The sequence below is a fragment of the Microcaecilia unicolor genome, chromosome 8, assembly GCF_901765095.1.
Source record: "Microcaecilia unicolor chromosome 8, aMicUni1.1, whole genome shotgun sequence".
NCBI lineage: Eukaryota > Metazoa > Chordata > Amphibia > Gymnophiona > Siphonopidae > Microcaecilia > Microcaecilia unicolor.
In genome coordinates this window covers 245,122,560-245,141,942 of record NC_044038.1, presented here as the reverse complement: position 1 = coordinate 245,141,942, position 19,383 = coordinate 245,122,560, and the positions used below count along the sequence as shown (strand labels likewise).

At 46.6% G+C, this 19,383-nt stretch overlaps 1 protein-coding gene across 1 annotated transcript in view; it reads right to left on the bottom strand.

Moving 5' to 3' along the window:
- RBL1 (RB transcriptional corepressor like 1) overlaps positions 1-19,383 on the bottom strand; it is a 389,513-nt gene that overhangs the window by 185,243 nt on the left and 184,887 nt on the right. Inside the window, 2 exon segments of the mRNA XM_030211607.1 lie at positions 1,270-1,434; positions 12,959-13,096. Of these exon segments, the coding sequence (XP_030067467.1) occupies positions 1,270-1,434; positions 12,959-13,096 (303 nt within the window).

Here is a 19,383-nt window from a genome sequence, read left to right as displayed (position 1 = left end):
AGGATGATGGAGGTTTAAATATGAACGGGATGATCTGCAAGAATTCCTAGATGGCAGGTTGATAAGGGTAAACAAAAAAAACAGCACAAAGAGCCTTTAAAAACAAAAGGGAACACAGTTTTTTCATTAAAAAAAAACTTTTAATAGTGAACTTTGATTGAAGAAAGACCCGACACGGGCCGTGTTTCGGTGCTACTGCACCTGCATCAGGGGTCACACCAATGACAAAGGAGGCTTCAACAGACTAATTTCAAAAGGCTGATGTTTTCCAAAATTTTGTGTAATATGTTCCTCCGAATGAAATGCAGTGCAAAACTCACACGCAGCAGCAGCGTAAATCGCAATAGATACTAAATAGATACTAAATAGATACTTTTGTTCTGTTTTCACAGAAGAAAATCCTGGAGAAGGACCGAGATGGACTGACAAAAGTACATGTGAGAGTGGAGTGGATTTAGCACCGTTCACGGAAGAGAATGTGTATGAACAACTAGGAAACCTATAGTGGACAAAGCCATGGGACCGGACAGGATCCACCCCAGGATACTGAGGGAGCTCAGAGAGGTTCTGGCTGGTCCTCTTAAAGATTTGTTTAATAAATCCTTGGAGACGGGACAGGTTCCGTGCGACTGGATAACAGCGGAGGTGGTCCCTCATCACAAAAGTGGTGATAGGGAAGAAGCTGGAAACAGAGATTTGTTTAAGGTACTTGTACTGATTCATTGGCATATATATGGAATTGCCCCTACATATTTTGGTAATGCTTTGAAGATGTATAGACCCAGACGAGCATTAAGATCAGAGACATCTCAAAAACTTTGCATTCTGCCACATGTTATCACTATATGGAAATGAAGCTGAAAGAATTTTGATTGCAGGTCCATCATTGTAGAACGCTCTGCCAGAAAATTTGAGATCTTGTGACAATGTTCAACAATTTAAATGATTTTTGAAGACTCATTTTTTGAAGGCTTTCTGGAAGAATGAAGGGTATTATAATTACGGTTCTTGAGTTAGTTGGACGAATATATTTATTATTTTTATTGTTGGTTATGTTTTTGTGTTTTATTGATTGTGTGTTTCTCTCATTACTCGCTTTGGCAAAGGCAGGATACAAATATATAATAAATAAATAATAAATTTACACATTAAGGCAATTCTGCACATATGTTATAGAATACCGCTGTGTTCATAGTTTGCACTTCCATGCATATTCTACAACATGTGCACACAAATGGTCAATTCAACAACATTTTTTTTGCTACATACTTCTTCACAGCTAGGGACCCTATTCTCTGAAGCTTGGAGCACATCCCAGAGCGCAGAGTCATGGCCCCAGGCCCAACTCTCTAGAATCTGTTCCTCGATGCTGTTCAAGTGCTTCACCATTTCACGAGATAGTCCTTCCTCTGATCGAATTACTATTTCTATTACCTAAAAGAAAGAATGCACAAAAATAATTGAATTTAATAATCTGACACCACTACAGGCAATCGCATGCTATGTGAATGCTATGGTCAGAGTCACATAAAATCTACTAAAAATTACAGTGGTAACAATGGGAACATAGCATTTTATTTATTTATTTATTACATTTGTACCCCGCGCTTTCCCGCTCATCGCAGGCTCAATGCGGCTTACATAGTAACAAGAGAATACAATCTGTAGTATCAGAATCAACAAAGGAGGTATGTGATAAGACAAATGAACAAGGAGTAAATGGAATAGAAGAGATCTGAGAGAAAGGATAGGGATAGGTAAGGAGGTGGGGCGATAAAGGAGAAGTTGGGAAGAGCATGGAGGGTATTAAAAACATAGACCAATCTGGGTTTACAGGAAATACACATTTGTCAAATAACACTAGACTATTGGGCTCATTTTCAAAAGAGAAACACGTCTTAAAAGTGGCATAAAGCAGCATTTGGGCGTTTTTCTCACAAAAACATCCAAATCAGTATTTTCAAAACCTATTTTTAGACAATATTCTATGAAGTCCAGCATGCTTTTCTTGTTCAGACACTGAAACATGGATAACAGATCACAAGCATGAAACACAAATGCTCAAAGCAACCACATCAGACCATTAAGGATGTTGCAGAATAAACATATATTTATGACTGTCTCAATTAGTTTATCAAATAATTATATAGGCTGTAATTGACTTTATATTGAAATTAACACACTAGGCCAAAACCAAAGTATTTCACCTATAGAAGGCATTCTCAGAGGACAGAAGGCCAAGTATTCTCATAGATGGACTGACTAGGGAGTTGAAGAAATTTATAGGAGCGTCCCACCGTGCAAGCGCTGGTGCCTTCCCGCTTGACACACAAGATTGGGTCTCTCAGTCACTGTAAAACGCTAAAAGAATGCAACTCCAAGGGGGGGTGGGAGGGGGGGTGAGAATACTTAGCCTGCTATCTCCAGAGAACACCTGCTACAGGTGAGTAACTTTGGATTCTCCGAGGACAAGCAGCCCGTTGTATTCTCACGTGGCAATCCCTAGCTACCAGGCTAACAGAAAACAACAATGGTATGACAAAAGGGGCTCAAAACATTGAGGCCTGTACTCAGTCAACCTGTAAAGCTCAGTTATTTACCTGTAGCAGGTGTTCTTCAACAACAGCAGGAATGATATTCTCACAAATGGGTGACGTGACCACAGACCCCTGTGTGGACACTGGCAAGTGCATTGTCACTTTAAATCTTTGAGGCAGGGCCCCCACCACACGTGTGGGTGCCTTCCCGTCTGATGCATGAGCATGGGACCAGCAGTACAGAGTTAAAGCTAAGAAGATAACTCCAAGGGGAGGCAGGAGGGATGTGAGAATATATGTCTGAAACAAGTAAGTAAAAGAACAGGCATAATATTCTCACATATGGGACTCACCAGCTACCAGGATAACAATAAAGTTGAATATTGTAACTAAGTAGAAAGTGAGCCAGGTGGAAATAACAGGCCAGAGGGTGGAGTTGGATTTTAACCGGTAAAAAAAATTTCTGTAGGACTACTTGTCCAAACTGGCTATCCCACCTGAAATACTACTCCAAACAAATCTACAGGCATGCTGTAGATTTGTACATAAGAATAGTCATACTGGGTCACACCAATGGTCCCATCTAGCCCAGTACCTGCTTCCAGCAGAAGCCCAATTAGTAGCACCTGTCACGAATCTGGAACATCAAACGCGGAGTCAGACACACGCACCTGCGACATGCTTAATCCCTCTCTCCAGAGCACCTACAGTTCGGGTGCATCTACATCTGGGCGCATCTACAGTTTAGCGTGCCTACATCTGGGAGCGTCTGAATTAGGGCACACCTATTCTGACATCAGACACCTTCACTTTATAACAGGAACTTCTCACCACACCTTTGCCTCAGCTACTATTCTTCATTCTTTAAACGTCTGCCTGGACCTGACCTCTGCTGGATCGCCGCCTGCCCCGACTACTGCCTGGACCTGACCTCTCTGCTGGATTGCCGCCTGACCCGACCGCTGCACAGACCTAACCTCTGCTGGTTCGCTGCCTGCCCTGACCTCTGCTGGATCGCTGCCTGTCCTGACCACTGTCTAGATCTGATCTCTGCTGGATTGCCACCTGCCCTGATCACTGCCTGGACCTGACTTCTGCTTAGCTCCGACCTCGCCTCCTCCTCCTGTCTGAGCCTGAGTCCTTCTCGCTCGCCCAACTTCTTAAGTCCTGTTGGCCACCCAAACCCAGGGGCTCAACCACTGGGGAATGGAGGTCGCTGCTGGTGAAGCGTTGGGTTTCTGATCGCTGGTCTCCACATCAGCACAAGGGCTCACTTACTATTCCTGATATCTGTGAAAGCATCATTTCATGCTACCAGTCCCAAGGCAAGCAGTGGCTTCCGCCATGTCCATCTCAACAACACACTATGGACTTTTCCTCCAGGAACTTGTCCAAACCTTTTTCAAACCCAGAAACAATAACCACCATTACCACATCCTCCAGTAACGAGTTCCAGAGATTAACTATTGAGTGAAAAAAATATTACCTCCTATTTGATTTAAAAGTATTTCCATGTAATTTCATCGTGTCCTCTGCTCTTTGTACTTTCTGAATGTGAGAAATTTGATTCACCGCCACCTGCTCCACACCACTCAGGATTTTGTAGACCTCAATCATATCCCCTCCACAGCCATCTTTTTCCAAGCTGAAGAGACCTGACCTCTTTAGCCCTTCCAAATATGGGAACAATTTCATCCCATCTGTCATTTTGGTTGTTCCTATTTGAACCTTTGCTAATTCCACTATATCGTTTTGAGATACGGCGACTAGAATTGAACACAATACTCAAAGTGAGGTTGCACCATGAAGCAATATTATAATATTTTTGGTCTTATTTGCATCCCTCTCCTAATAATTCCTAGCATCCTGTTTGCTTTTTCGGCTGCCGTCGCACATTGGGCAGAAGATTTCAGCGTACTGTCTACAATGACTCCAGAGGTCTTTTTTTTTTTTTTGAGTGCTGACTCCCTAAAGTGGACCCTAGCATCAGATAACTATGATTTGGATTATTCTTCCCAATGTGCATCGCTTTGCATTTGTACACATTATATTTCATCTGCCATTTGGATACCCAGTCTTCCAGTTTAAAGTCTTCCTAAAATTTTTCATAATCCACATGTGTTTTGACAACTTTGAATAGTTTTATGTCATCTGCAAATTTAGCCACCTCGCTCGTTGTTCTGATTTCCAAATAATTTATATATGTGTTAAATAGCACTGGTCCCAGTACAAATCCCTTTGGAATTCCAGTATTCACCCTCCTTCATTGAGAAAAAAAAATCACCACTTAACCCTACCCTCTGTTTTCTGTCCCATAACCAATTCCTAATCCACAGGACATTGCCTCCTATCCCATGACTTTTTAATTTTCTTAGGAGACACTCATGAGTACTTTGTCAAAAGCTTTCTGAAAATCTAGATACACTTCATCAACCGGCTCACCTTTATTGACATGTTTATTCATGTGTTCAAAGAAATGAAACAAATCGGTCATGCAAGACTTCCCTTGGCTGAATCCGTGCTAACTCTGTCCTATTAAACCATATTTGTCTACATGTTCTGTAATTTTATTCTTCATAACAGTTTCCACTATTTTGCCCGGCATGGAAGTCAGGCTTACCAGTCTGTAATTTCCCGGATCACCTCTGGAACCCCTTTTTAAAACTTGGTGTCACATTGGCCACCCTCCAGTCTTCAGGTACTATGGACAATTTTAACGAAAGGTTACAGATCACTAGCAGCAGATTACCAATTTCATGTTTGAGTTCAATACCCTGGGGTGTGTGCCATCCAATCTAGGTGATTTATCACTCTTTAACTTGTCAGTTTGGCTCAGGTTCACCAAGATTTTTCAGTTCCTCCATGTCTTCACCCTTGAAAAACATTTGTGGTACAGGTAGATCTCTTACATCGTCTTCTGTAAAGACTGAAGCAAAGAATTCATTCAATCTCTCTGCTATGGTCTTGTCCTCCCAGAGTGCCTTTTTTCTCCTTCATGATCTAACAGTCCCACGGATTCCCTCACAGGCTTTCTGCTTCTGATGTACCCGAAAAAGGTGTTACTATGAGTTTTTGTCTCCACGGTAAGTTTTTCTTCATATTCTTTTTTGGCTGTCTTTATCAATGCTTTACATCTAGCTTCACAGTACTTTTACCATGTAATCTGTCAACAAATTCCAGAGTTTACATAAACACTGAGTGAAGAGATATTTTTCTGACTTATTTTACTACAGAAGCTTCATTGCGAGCTCCCTAGTCCATGTATTTTGGAAAGGGTAAACAAGTGATTCGTGTCTACCCATTCCACTCATGGGGAAGTCATCCTATCTCCTTTACTACTGACGTTGCCCTTCTTTGTACCTTTTCTAATTCTGTTATATCTTTTTTGAGATGCAGGAACCAGAACTGCTCACAATATTCAAGGGGAGATCAAGAATTACAATATCATTACTTGGTAATTACAGTGCATCATTTAGATTGCTACTGAGATCACTGAAACTATTAGAATTGTCCCCCTTCTCTTAAATCGGGCTGGTTTTGTTATTTTTTTAAAAAATGTTTTTGACCTCAATCGAGCTATGTTTCAATCAATGTCAGCACAAAGGTACAGCTATTTACAGCTTTGCCTCCCATTGATATAGACCATCGAGGAACTTATCTTTGGGTGAGAAATTATTTTTATGTCTTTTTGTGCTGATAAGGTTGTAAACCCCCTGGTGGCAGAGCAAGGTATTACAATGATGGTACCAAATATGTCACAGTGTTTCCCCCAAATGACTCAACACCAACCAGGGAGTTTAACAATAAAAAGAAAATATTTTTTTATTAGTGAATTATATTTAAACTAGCCGTTAAGCCCGTTAAAACGGGCGCGTATTGGAATGTTTTTTTTCCCCCAAGGCCCCCCTCCCGTTGCAGCTGCAAGGCCCCCTGCCATCCTCCTTCCCTGCCAGCTCCAAGGCCCCCTCTGTCCCTCCCTCCCAGCTCCAAGGCTCCAGTCCTCCCCCCTTCCCAGCTGCAAGGCCCCCTGCCCGCCCTCCCTCCCTCCCAGTTCCAAGGCCCCAGGCCCTCCCCCCCAGCTCCCAAGGCCCCCTGCCCTCCCTCCCAGTTCCAAAGTCCCCTGCCCTCCCTCCCAGTTCCAAGGCCCCCTGCTCTCCCTCACAACTGTAAGGGGCCCCATTCCCTCACAACTGTAAGGGGCCCCCTGCCCTCCCTCCCAGTTCCAAGGCCCCCAGCCCCCCCCCCCCCCGGTGCCTTCTTCCCAGCCAGCTGGAAGGCCCCCTTCAGTCCAGCCCTCCCAGCTCCAAGGCCCCCCCTCCTCTGAGACCTCCCATGTCCCCTCCCCCCCCAAGGTAGCCGCTACCGCCCCCCCACCCCGGAGTCGCCCCCGCCCCCCCCCTTCACCCGGCCCGGGCCCTCTCTTCGTTATTCAACTTAGAGCAGCGCCAAAACAGCAGCAAGCAGCAGCTCCCGTTGGCCTTCCTTCACTGCCTGTGCCTCGCCCTCGTGTGACGTCACGTCGGCGAGGGCGGGGCACAGGCAGGGAAGGAAGGCCGATGGGAGCTGAAGCTGAGCTGCTTGCTGATGTTTCGGCGCTGCTGTAAGTTGAATAACGAAGAGAGGGCCCGGGCTGGGTGAAGGGGGGGTGGTGGCGACTCCGGGGGGGGGGGGGTGGTAGCGGCTACCTTGGGGGGGGGGGGCGGGCAGCGACGTCAGCGGTTCCCTCCCTCCCCTTCTGCGCAGTTTCCCTCTCTGTCCCGCCCCCCTCCCCCCGTCATCACGTCTTGACGCGGGAGCGGGACAGAGAGGGAAGTCTCTACTGCGCATTTGCAGGTGAGTCGGTCACTTGCCATTTATAGGTTTGATGCTAATGAAATTTTATCAACTTGCAAATTTAACATATGTATTCCAATTACAGGTTAGCAACACAAATCAGTTTAGTCTCTAGAAACATTGAGAGCATCCTCAGTTAAGTATAAATATTAGTTACATAAATCATTTAAGTACATTCAATTCCACAAAACACCAGACTCTTCAAAGTCTCTCCTCTCCTGTCCCTCAGACCCCAGGAGACCCCGAAGGATCCCAACACGTAAGTTTTCCTCTACTCCTTTTTTCTTCTTTTAGTTATCTCTCACTTATTGTTCAAGTTTCCTTTACTATTTTCTCTTATGTGCACTTTGTAAAATAGTTTCAGTCACTTAGCTGCTCTCTTTGTTTTCTCTCTCTGGCTCTCTTGAACGGTGGGCGCCTTTTCTTTCAGGTGATGATCTCCAGCATCAATTTTCTTCCAGTCTTTCCCTAGTAACATGTTCTCACCAATACAGCTCCTTCCCAACTGCCAGCCTGAGCTGTTTGTCACTCTCCTGAAAGTTCCATCAGCATGCGGATCACTCAGCGCATGCACACAGACTACTCAGTTTCACTGCACTGCTGCTCACTGTCTCTACACCAGATCTAGAAGGAGCCAGGTAATCTTTTAAAATTTAACCCATAGGGTTACAAGGTGTTTCAAATTTTGGTCTCCTTTTACAAAGTGGTGCTATTGATTACCGTGAACTGAATGTGAAGCTTATTCAATTCTCATGTAAATGATGCCCTTAGTTAATTATGCTTATACCCATGGCTTTTTTTTGTGCTAGTATGCAGGGGTATGGCGTGCCTGCACCTTTTTTCACCTGATCCCCATGAGCAAGCCTCCATCGGCAGCTCTCCTGAGCTACTCTCTCTCGCCACCGCCGCTTCCTCGTCCTCCACCTACGCTTCCAGTGGCAGCTGTCCTGAGCATCTTCCATCCCTCTCCCCCCCACCCCCCCACCCCCGATATACCTTTCAACCTGACTTTCCCCTTCGGAGCACTAACAGAAGCAGCGTTTCACATTCAGCTGCCTGCTCTGTGTCAGCCCAGGAGTCCTTCTCTCTGCTGTGCCCTTGCAGAAACAGAAAATTACAGCAAAGGGGGCAGGGTGTGGCAGAGAGAAAGACTCCTGGAAAACAGGTGGGCTATAATAAAAGTACTGTGCAGTACATGCACATGTAGCTGTAAATAATAAAAAGTGGTAACAAATTAAAAATGAGTAATGGAGAAGGAAAAAAGGGGTGTATTAAAGGCTCATTATGGCTTGTGAATCTGTACAAAATACAGGTACAAAATAAGTACCCGAATATATGTAAACCGTTTTGAATGTAGTTGCAAAAACCACAGAAAGGAAGTATATCAAGTCCCATTCCCTTTCCTCCTTCCCTTTACCATTTGCTAACTGGAAAAAAAGGATGGAAGAAAAACAAGTTTAACACACAGTGAAAAAGGATACAGTTAGAGTGAAAAAATGCGGGAACAAAGTGCGTACAGGAAGCAGGATAAGGCAATCTGAATATAAAAGATGCCAATTAGCTGCATAGTACTATTATTATAGCCCAGTTGTTTTCCACTTCATGGCGGTTCCCTTTCACATACATTTTCTCCTGCCAATGTATTTCTCTCAGCGTCTTCCCCCACCCTCTTTTTTTGTGGGACATTTCATAGCCACTATTGATTATAAATAATCTCAGTGCTCTTCAGTATAATCTTCTCTTTGTTTTGTGCTTTCTTTTCAGCTTTTTTTGTTTGCCTTTGTGTACGACTGTTTCTCACGCTGGGCATCACTAGTCTTTTAAAAGGTATGTTAATATATCATCTATATATTTCGCCACTGTGACATCTGATTCACTTTTTCCCTACACTGCACAATACTTGCATTCTCAATTTATTTATTTATTTATTTATTGCATTTGTATCCCACATTTTCCCACCTCTTTGTGGGCTCAGTGTGGCTTACAATAAGATATGAATAGTAGAAATACATTTGTAACAACTTGAATATGGAATACATTGTGCAGAGTTGTGTGAGACATTCGATTATCATTAGGAATATAACAATGGGACATCAACATAGGAACACTGGGAGGAGACAGTGGGACAATTGATTACAGGATGAGGGATCTGAAGTGGATGTATGTTGCATTGATGAACATTGAGTATGGACTCTATGTGTTTTGGTTCTTTCCGTAAGTTTGTTCAAACAGGTTCGTCTTCAGTAGTTTTCGGAAGGAAGCTTGTTCGTTAATCATTCTTAGGTTGCGCGGTAGTGTATTCCAGGCCTGCGTGCTCATGTGGGAAAAGGTTGACGCGTGTAGCGTCTTGTATTTCAGGCCCTTGCAAGTGGGGAAGTGGAGGTTGAGGTATGTTCGGGATGACCTTTTAGCGTTTCTGGGTGGTAGGTCTATTAGTTCAGACATGTAGGCTGGGGCTTCGCCGTAGATGATCTTATGGACTAGTGTGCAAACTTTGAAAGTAACGCGTTCCTTAAGTGGAAGCCAATGTAATTTCTCTCGTAGTGGTTTCGCCCTTTCGTATCTTGGTTTTCCGAGGATGAGCCTGGCTGCTGTGTTCTGGGCTGTTTGAAGTTTCCTCATTATTTGCTCTTTGCAGCCCGCGTATAGTGAGTTGCAGTAGTCCAGGTGGCTGAGGACGAGGGATTGCACTAGGCTGCGGAAGACAAATCTTGGGAAGAATGGTCTTATCCTTTTCAATTTCCACATGCCGTAGAACATCTTCTTGGTTGTATTGTTTGCGTGGGTTTCGAGTGTTAGGTAGGGGGGTTCGAGTGTTATTTTCTCTGAAATCATTTCCAATGCATATTGACACTTCTCACTGTTCTCACTGTCTCACTCTTCTTCCACAGATATTACATTACACATCTACTGACTTGGACACCATTTGGCACTCTCTCTCCTTTCACGCTTATCAAAATTTAGAATGCATACAGAAATGTTCTCTTTCGGTTACTCTTATTTCACAATTGTTTTAGAATTTCCACAGAGTAGAATTTTAGTCTTAGCTCCCTGTATTACTTATTGCAAATATATGCTTCCTTATTACTATGACTTTACTTCAGATACCAGTAAAATAAGATACCTGTGTTACGATAAAAATGATTGTATTTTTATCATCACATGCAAACGTGCTGTTATTTATTCATGTTCTCCATTGCAGACTTGTGCCTGGTTTTACCATTCTCTTTTGCAAAACTCTCAGTTTGTTTTTGTGCTACAACAACATACAGGTCAGCCTTTTATCTAATTTGAATTCTGTCCATTGTCTAGATTTACATACAACTTTAAAAAACAAAACTCATTACGTTTGCACTGTAATCTTTATTCTGCAACATTTGTGTTTCTTTTTCCTTTTCACTCTTCTCTTGTTTTTATCCGAAACTCCTTGTTCACTTGAAAGTCTTTATGTTGTCATATGTGTATATAGGTGTTTTTAATATTTTTATACATTCTTATATTCTTGTTTACATAGATACATTTTAATGTACATGTATTTATCAGTTATTACAATTTCCAGACTCCTGAGGCAGGCACTACTGCCAAAACACGGTGCCGTGTCGAGTCCATTTAAATAAAGGATAAAGTATAAACATTTCCATCTCATCTCCTTGGTTTTTGGAAGAGTTTTGTTGATCACGCTATTCCCTTCCTCTTGTTGATCAGGTGGAGGGGAATCCAGAAGGCGCTCAGCCCAGCAAAACACACCCTGGCCAACACACCCACACATAAGAGCATAAGCAAAAAAACATAAGCCTTGCCATACTGGGATAAACCGAAGGTCCATCAAGCCCAGTATCCTGTCTCCAACAGTAGCCAATTCAGGTCACAAGTACCTGGCAAGATCCCACAAGAGTAAAACAGATTTTATGCTGCTTATCCTAGAAATAAAGCATAGCGAAACAGGCACCTGCTTATTCTAGAAATAAAGCATAGCGAAACAAGCACCTGTTGGGGTGGGGTGCATGAGCTCACCAATAAGTACAGATAAGTGCTGTGTGCTTAGCAAACTGTTATGAAAGGAACTAAGAATTTGCAATTAGATATATGTTTAAAAACTATTTAAAAAAGAAAAAAAAAGATATAGGTAGGTGGGGGACGAGTCTATGATTAAAACACATACACGAGCAAAGATTCACCGGAGAGTGAAATAAAAACAGCCGTGTTAGTCATATGAGACTCAACCCTGCTTAGTCAATTCACCAAGCTGACTTGTCTAAAATCCTCTGCTACTATATGTTTGTTTATCCTAGAAATAAGCAGTGGCTTTTTCCAGGTCCATCTTAATAATGGCTTATGGACTTTTCTTTTAGGAAATTATCTAAACATTTATAAAACCCTGCTGAGCTAACTGCTTTTACCACATTCTCTGGAAATGAATTCCAGACTTTAATTACATGTTCAGTGAGACATATTTTCTCTGGTTTGTTTTAAATTTACTACTTGGTAGCTTCATTGCATGTTCCCAAGTCCTAGTATTTTTAGAATGGGTAAACAAGCAACTCACATCTACTCATTCCACTCAGTATTTTACAGATTTCTATCATTTATCCCCTCAGCCATTTCTTCTCCAAGCTGAAGAGCCCTAGCCTGTTAGCCTTTCCACATAGGGAAATTTTCCAATTCCCTTTATCATTTTTGTAGCCCTTCCCTGTGCTTTTTCTATTTCTGCTGTTTTGAGATGTTGTCACCACAACTGCACACAGTACTCGAGGTGCGGTCATACCACGGAGCAAAACAAAACCATTATAACATTCTTTCGTTGGCGCTTGCATCTAGCATTTTTTTGAGATTTGATAAGAATGCTATTTTTGAAACACAAGCACCAAGCACTTTAAAATAAAAGAAAAGGAGAATCACTGTCAATCCCCATGATAGAAACGTGGCAACGGCTCTTGATTTTACCAGTTGTAAGCCTGAGACTTTGTTAAGTCGGACAGGTTTCTGAGGAATTTTCTCCTTTAAAAAATATATATACTTGTGACCCAGCTAGATCTAGTATTTTTAATTAGATTTGTATTTGAATTACCTTATACACTAGATTCACTGCATTTTTGTTTAGTATATGAGGTAATGTCCTATTACTAACAATACCTCTTGCTGCAGCCATTTTGGATCGGCTACGGGGGGGGGGGGGGGGGGGGGGGGCTCGGCCTTCTAGGTGTAACAGCCCTGGGGGGGGGGGGGGGGGGGGAAGTGGCCCCCCATGGACCAGCACGCCCAAGATCAGTGACAAAAATCTTTTTGTTTGTTTGTTTTTAATAATCAAAGACAAGCAGATTAAAACCAAACTCACTATCCAGGACCTACAGACTGGCTCAGACTGCACATCCACAATCTGCTGGGAGCCTGAGAAATACTGGCTGGCTGGGAATGCACAGGGTTGTTATACAATTCTCAGTGTTCTCAGTTTCCATCTGCTGGTAGGAGTGCGTAACCCAAGTGTCTTGACTGGTCTGGAAAGCCGCTAAGGAAACTATCATTACTTGCTATCTGTAGCAAGTCATTTGGATTGCTATTGAGATCATTGAAAGCATTAGAAATATTACCTTGTAGAAATAAAAAGGCCTCAGACTGAGAAATTCAATGATCCAAGGAAAAATCCGTGGAGAGCTGTATGCAAATAGTACAATTTCAAGACAGCATGCCATCAGTGAACGATGGAAAATATCCTGTTCCAACAAAGCCTGAAAAAGACACACAATAGACATACCATAGTCATCTTTATGGTCTTTGCTCTATAAAGCGAATGCTACATACCTGTAGAGGGTATTCTCCGAGGACAGCAGGCTGATTGTTCTCACTGATGGGTGACGTCCACGGCACCCCCTCCAATCGGAATCTTCACTAGCAAAGATGTTTGCTAGCCCTCACGCACCGATGCACACCGCGCATGCGTGGCCGTCTTCCCGCCCGAACCGGCTCGTGTTCGTCAGTCCCGTATGTAGCAAGACAAAGACAAGGGAAGACACATCTCCAAAGGAGAGTCGGGCGGGTTTGTGAGAACAATCAACCTGCTGTCCTTGGAGAATACCCTCTACAGGTATGTAGCATTCGCTTTCTCCGAGGACAAGCAGGCTGCTTGTTCTCACTGATGGGGTATCCCTAGCCCCCAGGCTCACTCAAAACAACAAACATGGTCAATTGGGCCTCGCACCGGCGATGACATAACTGAGATTGACCTAACATCTTATTCAACTAACTGAGAGTGTAGCCTGGAACAGAATAAAAAGTGGGCCTAGGGGGGTGGAGTTGGATTCAAACCCCAAACAGATTCTGAAGCACCGACTGCCCGAACAGACTGTCGCGTCTGGTATCCTGCTGCAGGCAGTAATGAGATGTGAATGTGTGGACAGATGACCACGTCACAGCTTTGCAGATCTCTTCAATAGTGGCTGACTTCAAGTGGGCCACTGACGCTGCCATGGCTCTAACATTGTGAGCCGTGACATGACCCTCAAGAGCCAGCCCAGCCTGGGCGTAAGTGAAGGAAATGCAATCTGCTAGCCAACTGCATATGGTGCGTTTCCCCACAGCCACTCCCCTCCTGTTGGGTTCAAAAGAAACAAACATTTGGGCGGACTGTCTGTTGGGCTGTGTCTGCTCCAGATAGAAGGCCAATGCTCTTTTGCAGTCCAATGTGTGCAGCTGACGTTCAGCAGGGCAGGAATGCGGACGGGGAAAGAATGTTGGCAAGACAATTGACTGGTTCAGAAGGAACTCCGACACTACCTTCGGCAAGAAATTAGGGTGAGTGCGGAGGACTACTCTGTTATGATGAAATTTGGTGTAAGGGGCCTGGGCTACCAGGGCCTGAAGCTCACTGACTCTACGAGCTGAAGTAACTGCCACCAAGAAAATGACCTTCCAGGTCAAGTACTTCAGATGGCATGAATTCAGTGGCTCAAAAGGAGGTTTCATCAGCTGGGTGAGAACGACATTGAGATCCCATGACACTGTAGGAGGTTTGATGGGGGGCTTTGACAGAAGCAAACCTCTCATAAAGCAAACAACTAAAGGCTATCCCGAGATCGGCTTACCTTCCCACACGGTAATGGTATTCACTGATTGCGCTAAGGTGAACCCTTACAGAGTTGGTCTTGAGACCAGACTCAGACAAGTGCAGAAGATAGTCAAGCAGGGTCTGTGTAGGACAAGAGCGAGGATCTAAGGCCTTGCTGTCATACCAGACGGCAAACCTCCTCCATAAAAAGAAGTAACTCCTCTTAGTGGAATCTTTCCTGGAAGCAAGCAAGACATGGGAGACACCCTCTGACAGACCTAAAGAGGCAAAATCTACGCTCTTAACATACAGGCCGTGAGAGCCAGAGACTGGAGGCTGGGATGCAGAAGCGCCCCTACGTTCTGGGTGATGAGGGTCGGAAAACACTCCAATCTCCACGGTTCTTTGGAGAACAACTCCAGAAGAAGAGGGAACCAGATCTGACGCGGCCAAAAAGGAGCAATCAGAATCATGGTGCCTCGGTCTTGCTTGAGTTTCAACAAAGTCTTCCCCACCAGAGGTATGGGAGGATAAGCATACAGCAGGCCTTCCCCTCAATCCAGTAGGAAGGCATCCGCTGCCAGTCGGCCGTGGGCCTGAAGTCTGGAACAGAACTGAGGGACCTGGTGGTTGGCTCGAGATGCCAAGAGATCTACCAAGGGGGTGCCCCACACTTGGAAGATCTGGCGCACTACTCTGGAGTTGAGTGACCACTCGTGAGGTTGCATAATCCTGCTCAACCTGTCGGCCAAACTGTTTACGCCTGCCAGATATGTGGCTTGGAGAAACATGCCGTAACGGTGAGCCCACAGCCACATGCTGACGGCTTCCTGACACAGGGGGCGAGATCCGGTGCCCCCCTGCTTGTTGATGTAATACATGGCAACCTGGTTGTCTGTCTGAATTTGGATAATTTGGTGGGACAGCCGATCTCTGAAAGCCTTTAGAGCGTTCCAGACCGCTCGTAACTCCAGGAGATTGATCTGTAGACCTTGTTCCTGGAGGAACCAGCTTCCCTGGGTGTGAGGCCCATCGACATGAGCTCCCCACCCCAGGAGAGACGCATCCGTAGTGAGCACTTTTTGCGGCTGAGGAATTTGGAAAGGGCGTCCCAGAGTCAAATTGGACCAAATCGTCCACCTGTGTAGGAATTTGAGAAAACTCGTGGACAGGTGGATCACGTCCTCTAGATCCCCAGCAGCCTGAAACCACTGGGAAGCTAGGGTCCATTGAGCAGGTCGCATGCGAAGACGAGCCATGGGAGTCACATGAACTGTGGAGGCCATGTGGCCGAGCAATCTCAACATCTGCCGAGCTGTGATCTGCTGGGACGCTCGCACCCGCGAGACGAGGGACAACAAGTTGTTGGCTCTCATCTCTGGGAGATAGGCACGAGCCGTCCGAGAATCCAGCGGAGCTCCAATGAATTCGAGTCTTTGCACTGGGAGAAGGTGGGACTTTGGATAATTTATCACAAACCCCAGTAGCTCCAGGAGGCGAATAGTCATCTGCATGGACTGTAGAGCTCCTGCCTCGGATATGTTCTTCACCAGCCAATCGTCGAGATAGGGGAACACGTGCACCCCAAGCCTACGGAGCGCTGCTGCTACCACAGCCAGACACTTTGTGAACACCCTGGGCGCGGAGGCGAGCCCAAAGGGTAGCACACAGTACTGGAAGTGACGTGTGCCCAGCTGAAATCGCAGATACTGTCTGTGAGCTGGCAGTATCGGGATGTGCGTGTAGGCGTCCTTCAAGTCCAGAGAGCATAGCCAGTAGTTTTCCTGAATCATGGGAAGGAGGGTGCCCAGGGAAAGCATCCTGAACTTTTCCTTGACCAGATATTTGTTCAGGGCCCTGAGGTCTAGGATGGGACGCATCTCCCCTGTTTTCTTTTCCACAAGGAAGTACCTGGAATAGAATCCCAGCCCTTCTTGCCCCGGTGGCACGGGCTCGACCGCATTGGCGCTGAGATGGGCGGAGAGTTCCTCTGCAAGTACCTGCTTGTGCTGGAAGCTGAAAGACTGAGTTCCCGGTGGGCAATTTGGAGGCATGGAGGCCAAATTGAGGGCGTATCCTTGCCGGACTATTTGGAGAACCCACTGGTCGGAGGTTATAAGAGGCCACCTTTGGTGAAAAACTTTCAACCTCCCCCCGATCGGAGATCGTCCGGCACGGACACTTTGACATCGGCTATGCTCTGCTGGAGCCAGTCAAAAGCTCACCCCCTGCTTTTGCTGGGAAGCTGAGGGGCCTTGCTGAGGCGCACGCTGCTGACGAGAGCGAGCGCGCTGGGGCTTAGCCTGGGCCGCAGGCTGTCAAGAGGGAGGGTTGTACCTACGCTTACCAGAAGAGTAGGGAACAGTCCTCCTTCCCCCATAAAAACGCCTACCTGATGAGGTAGATGCTGAAGGCTGCCGGCGGGAGAATTTGTCGAAAGCGTTATCCCACTGGTGGAGCTGTTCTACCACCTGTTCAACTTTTTCTCCAAAAATGTTGTCCGCACGGCAAGGGGAGTCCGCAATCCGCTGCTGGATCCTATTCTCCAGGTCGGAGGCACGCAGCCATGAGAGTCTGCGCATCACCACACCTTGAGCAGTGGCCCTTGGCGCAACATCAAAGGTATCAAATACCCCTCTGGCCAGGAATTTTCTACATGCCTTCAGCTGCCTAACCACCTCCTGAAACGGCTTGGCTTGCTCAGAAGGGAGCTGGTCCACCAAGTCCGCCAGCTTCCACACATTATTCCGCAAATGGATGCTCGTGTAGAGCTGGTAAGACTGAATCTTGGCCACGAGCATGGAAGAATGGTAGGCCTTCCTCCCAAAGGAGTCTAAGGTTCTGGGGTCTTTGCCCGGGGGCGCCGAAGCATGCTCCCTAGAACTCTTAGCCTTCTTCAGGGCCAGATCCACCACACCAGAGTCGTGAGGCAACTGAGTGCGCATCAGCTCTGGGTCGCCATGGATCCAATATTGGGATTCTATCTTTTTGGGAATGTGGGGATTAGTTAGAGGCTTCGTCCAGTTCGCCAGCAATGTCTTTTTCAGGACATGATGCATGGGTACTGTGGACGCTTCCTTAGGTGGAGAAGGATAGTCCAAGAGCTCAAACATTTCAGCCCTTGGCTCATCCTCCACAACCACCGGGAAGGGGATGGCCGTAGACATCTCCTGGACAAAGGCCGCAAAAGACAGACTCTCGGGAGGAGAAAGCTGCCTTTCAGGGGAGGGAGTGGGGTCAGAAGGAAGGCCATCAGACTCTTGGTCAGAGAAATATCTGATGTCTTCCTCTGCCTCCCACGAGGCTCATCATCGGTATCAGACACAAGTTCACGGACCTGTGTCTGAAGCCGTGTCCGTCTCGACTCAGTGGAACCACGGCCACGGTGGGAGCGTCGAGAGGTGGACTCCCTGGCCGGCAGCGGCAAAGCTCCCTCCCCCGACGTCGTCGGGGAGTCCACCTGGGAGGCAGCCAAAACCGGTACCGCAAGAGGCACCGGTACCAGAGGAGAAGGGCACAACAGGTCTTCCAGAATGCCAGGAAGAACGGCCCCGAGACTCTCATGCAGAGCGGCTGTAGAGAAAGACTGAGGAGCCGGTGCAGGCGTCGAGGTCAGAATCTGTTCCGGGCATGGAGGCAGTACCGGGCTGTCCGAGGCAGAGCGCACCGACACCTCCTGGATGGAGGGTGAGCGGTCCTCCCGGTGCAGATGCCCTCGGCGACCCAGAGCTCCCGGTACCAAGTCGGGAAGGTGACCGGTGACGATACTTCTTCGACTTCTTCGAGCGAAGCATGTCACCGGAGCTCCCCGGTACCGATGATGAGGACGTTGAATCCAGACGTCGCTTCGCCGGGGCCGAAGATGGTTGATCCCGGGGGGGGGGGGGGGGGGGGCTGTACCGCAGGAGCCCTCAGGGCAGGAGACCTACCCAAAGGCTCACCGCCACCAGCAGGGGAATGGACAGCCCTCACCTGACTCCAGACGAAGCACCACCGTCCGATGACATCAGCACCAGAGGGGGTCCTGGTACCACCGACGCCGACGCACTCTTCCGAAGCCTCGGTACCGACGATGCAGGAGGAAGAAGCCTCGATGCAGTCGACGTCAATGCGATCCCCAAAGACTTCGGTGCTGCCAACGTCGATGCACCCGACAAATCTCTAGATGCCGATGCCGTCGAAGCGCCGGAGAACAGAACGTTCCACTGGGCTAATCTCACTACCCGAGTCCTCTTTTGCAAAAGAGCACAGAGACTACAGGCCTGCGGGCGGTGCCCAGCCCCCAGACACTAAAGACACTATCAGCGTGCCTATCAGTGAGCGAGATTATCCGGGCGCACTGGGTGCACTTCTTGAAGCCGCTGGAAGGCTTCGATGTCATGGGCGGAAAAATCGCGCCGGCGAAATCAAAATTCGCGATGATGACAAGAGGCACCGAGACAAAAAGGGGGAAAAAAACCCGTGCGGGCGGCCAACAACGCCGCTCCCGAAAGCGAAAGAAAACTTATGCTGGGAAAAAGCTGGAAATAAGGGAAAAAGGTATTCTCTTTTTTTCTTTTTTTCGAAAAACACGAAAGACGCGCGAGGGTCCTCTGAGGGGCACGAAACGGCGGCAAAACACGACTGTCCCGAGCGCGGACAAAAGAAGACTGACGAATACGAGCCGGTTCGGGCGGGAAGACGGCCGCGCATGCGCGGTGCGCTTCGGCGCGCGAGGGCTAGCAAACGTCTTTGCTAGTGAAGATTCCGATTGGAGGGGGTGCCGTAGACGTCACCCCATCAGTGAGAACAAGCAGCCTGCTTGTCCTCGGAGAATGATCTTTATATATGTACCATCTTTTAATCCTACAGAAACCCAGCGAATCACATATCAACTAGTCAAGCAGTTATCGCCAGGGTTTATTAAGGCATTTCAACCTAGCCAGATCAAACTGTTGGCTAGGCTGTAATGTTCCTGTAATATATAAATGC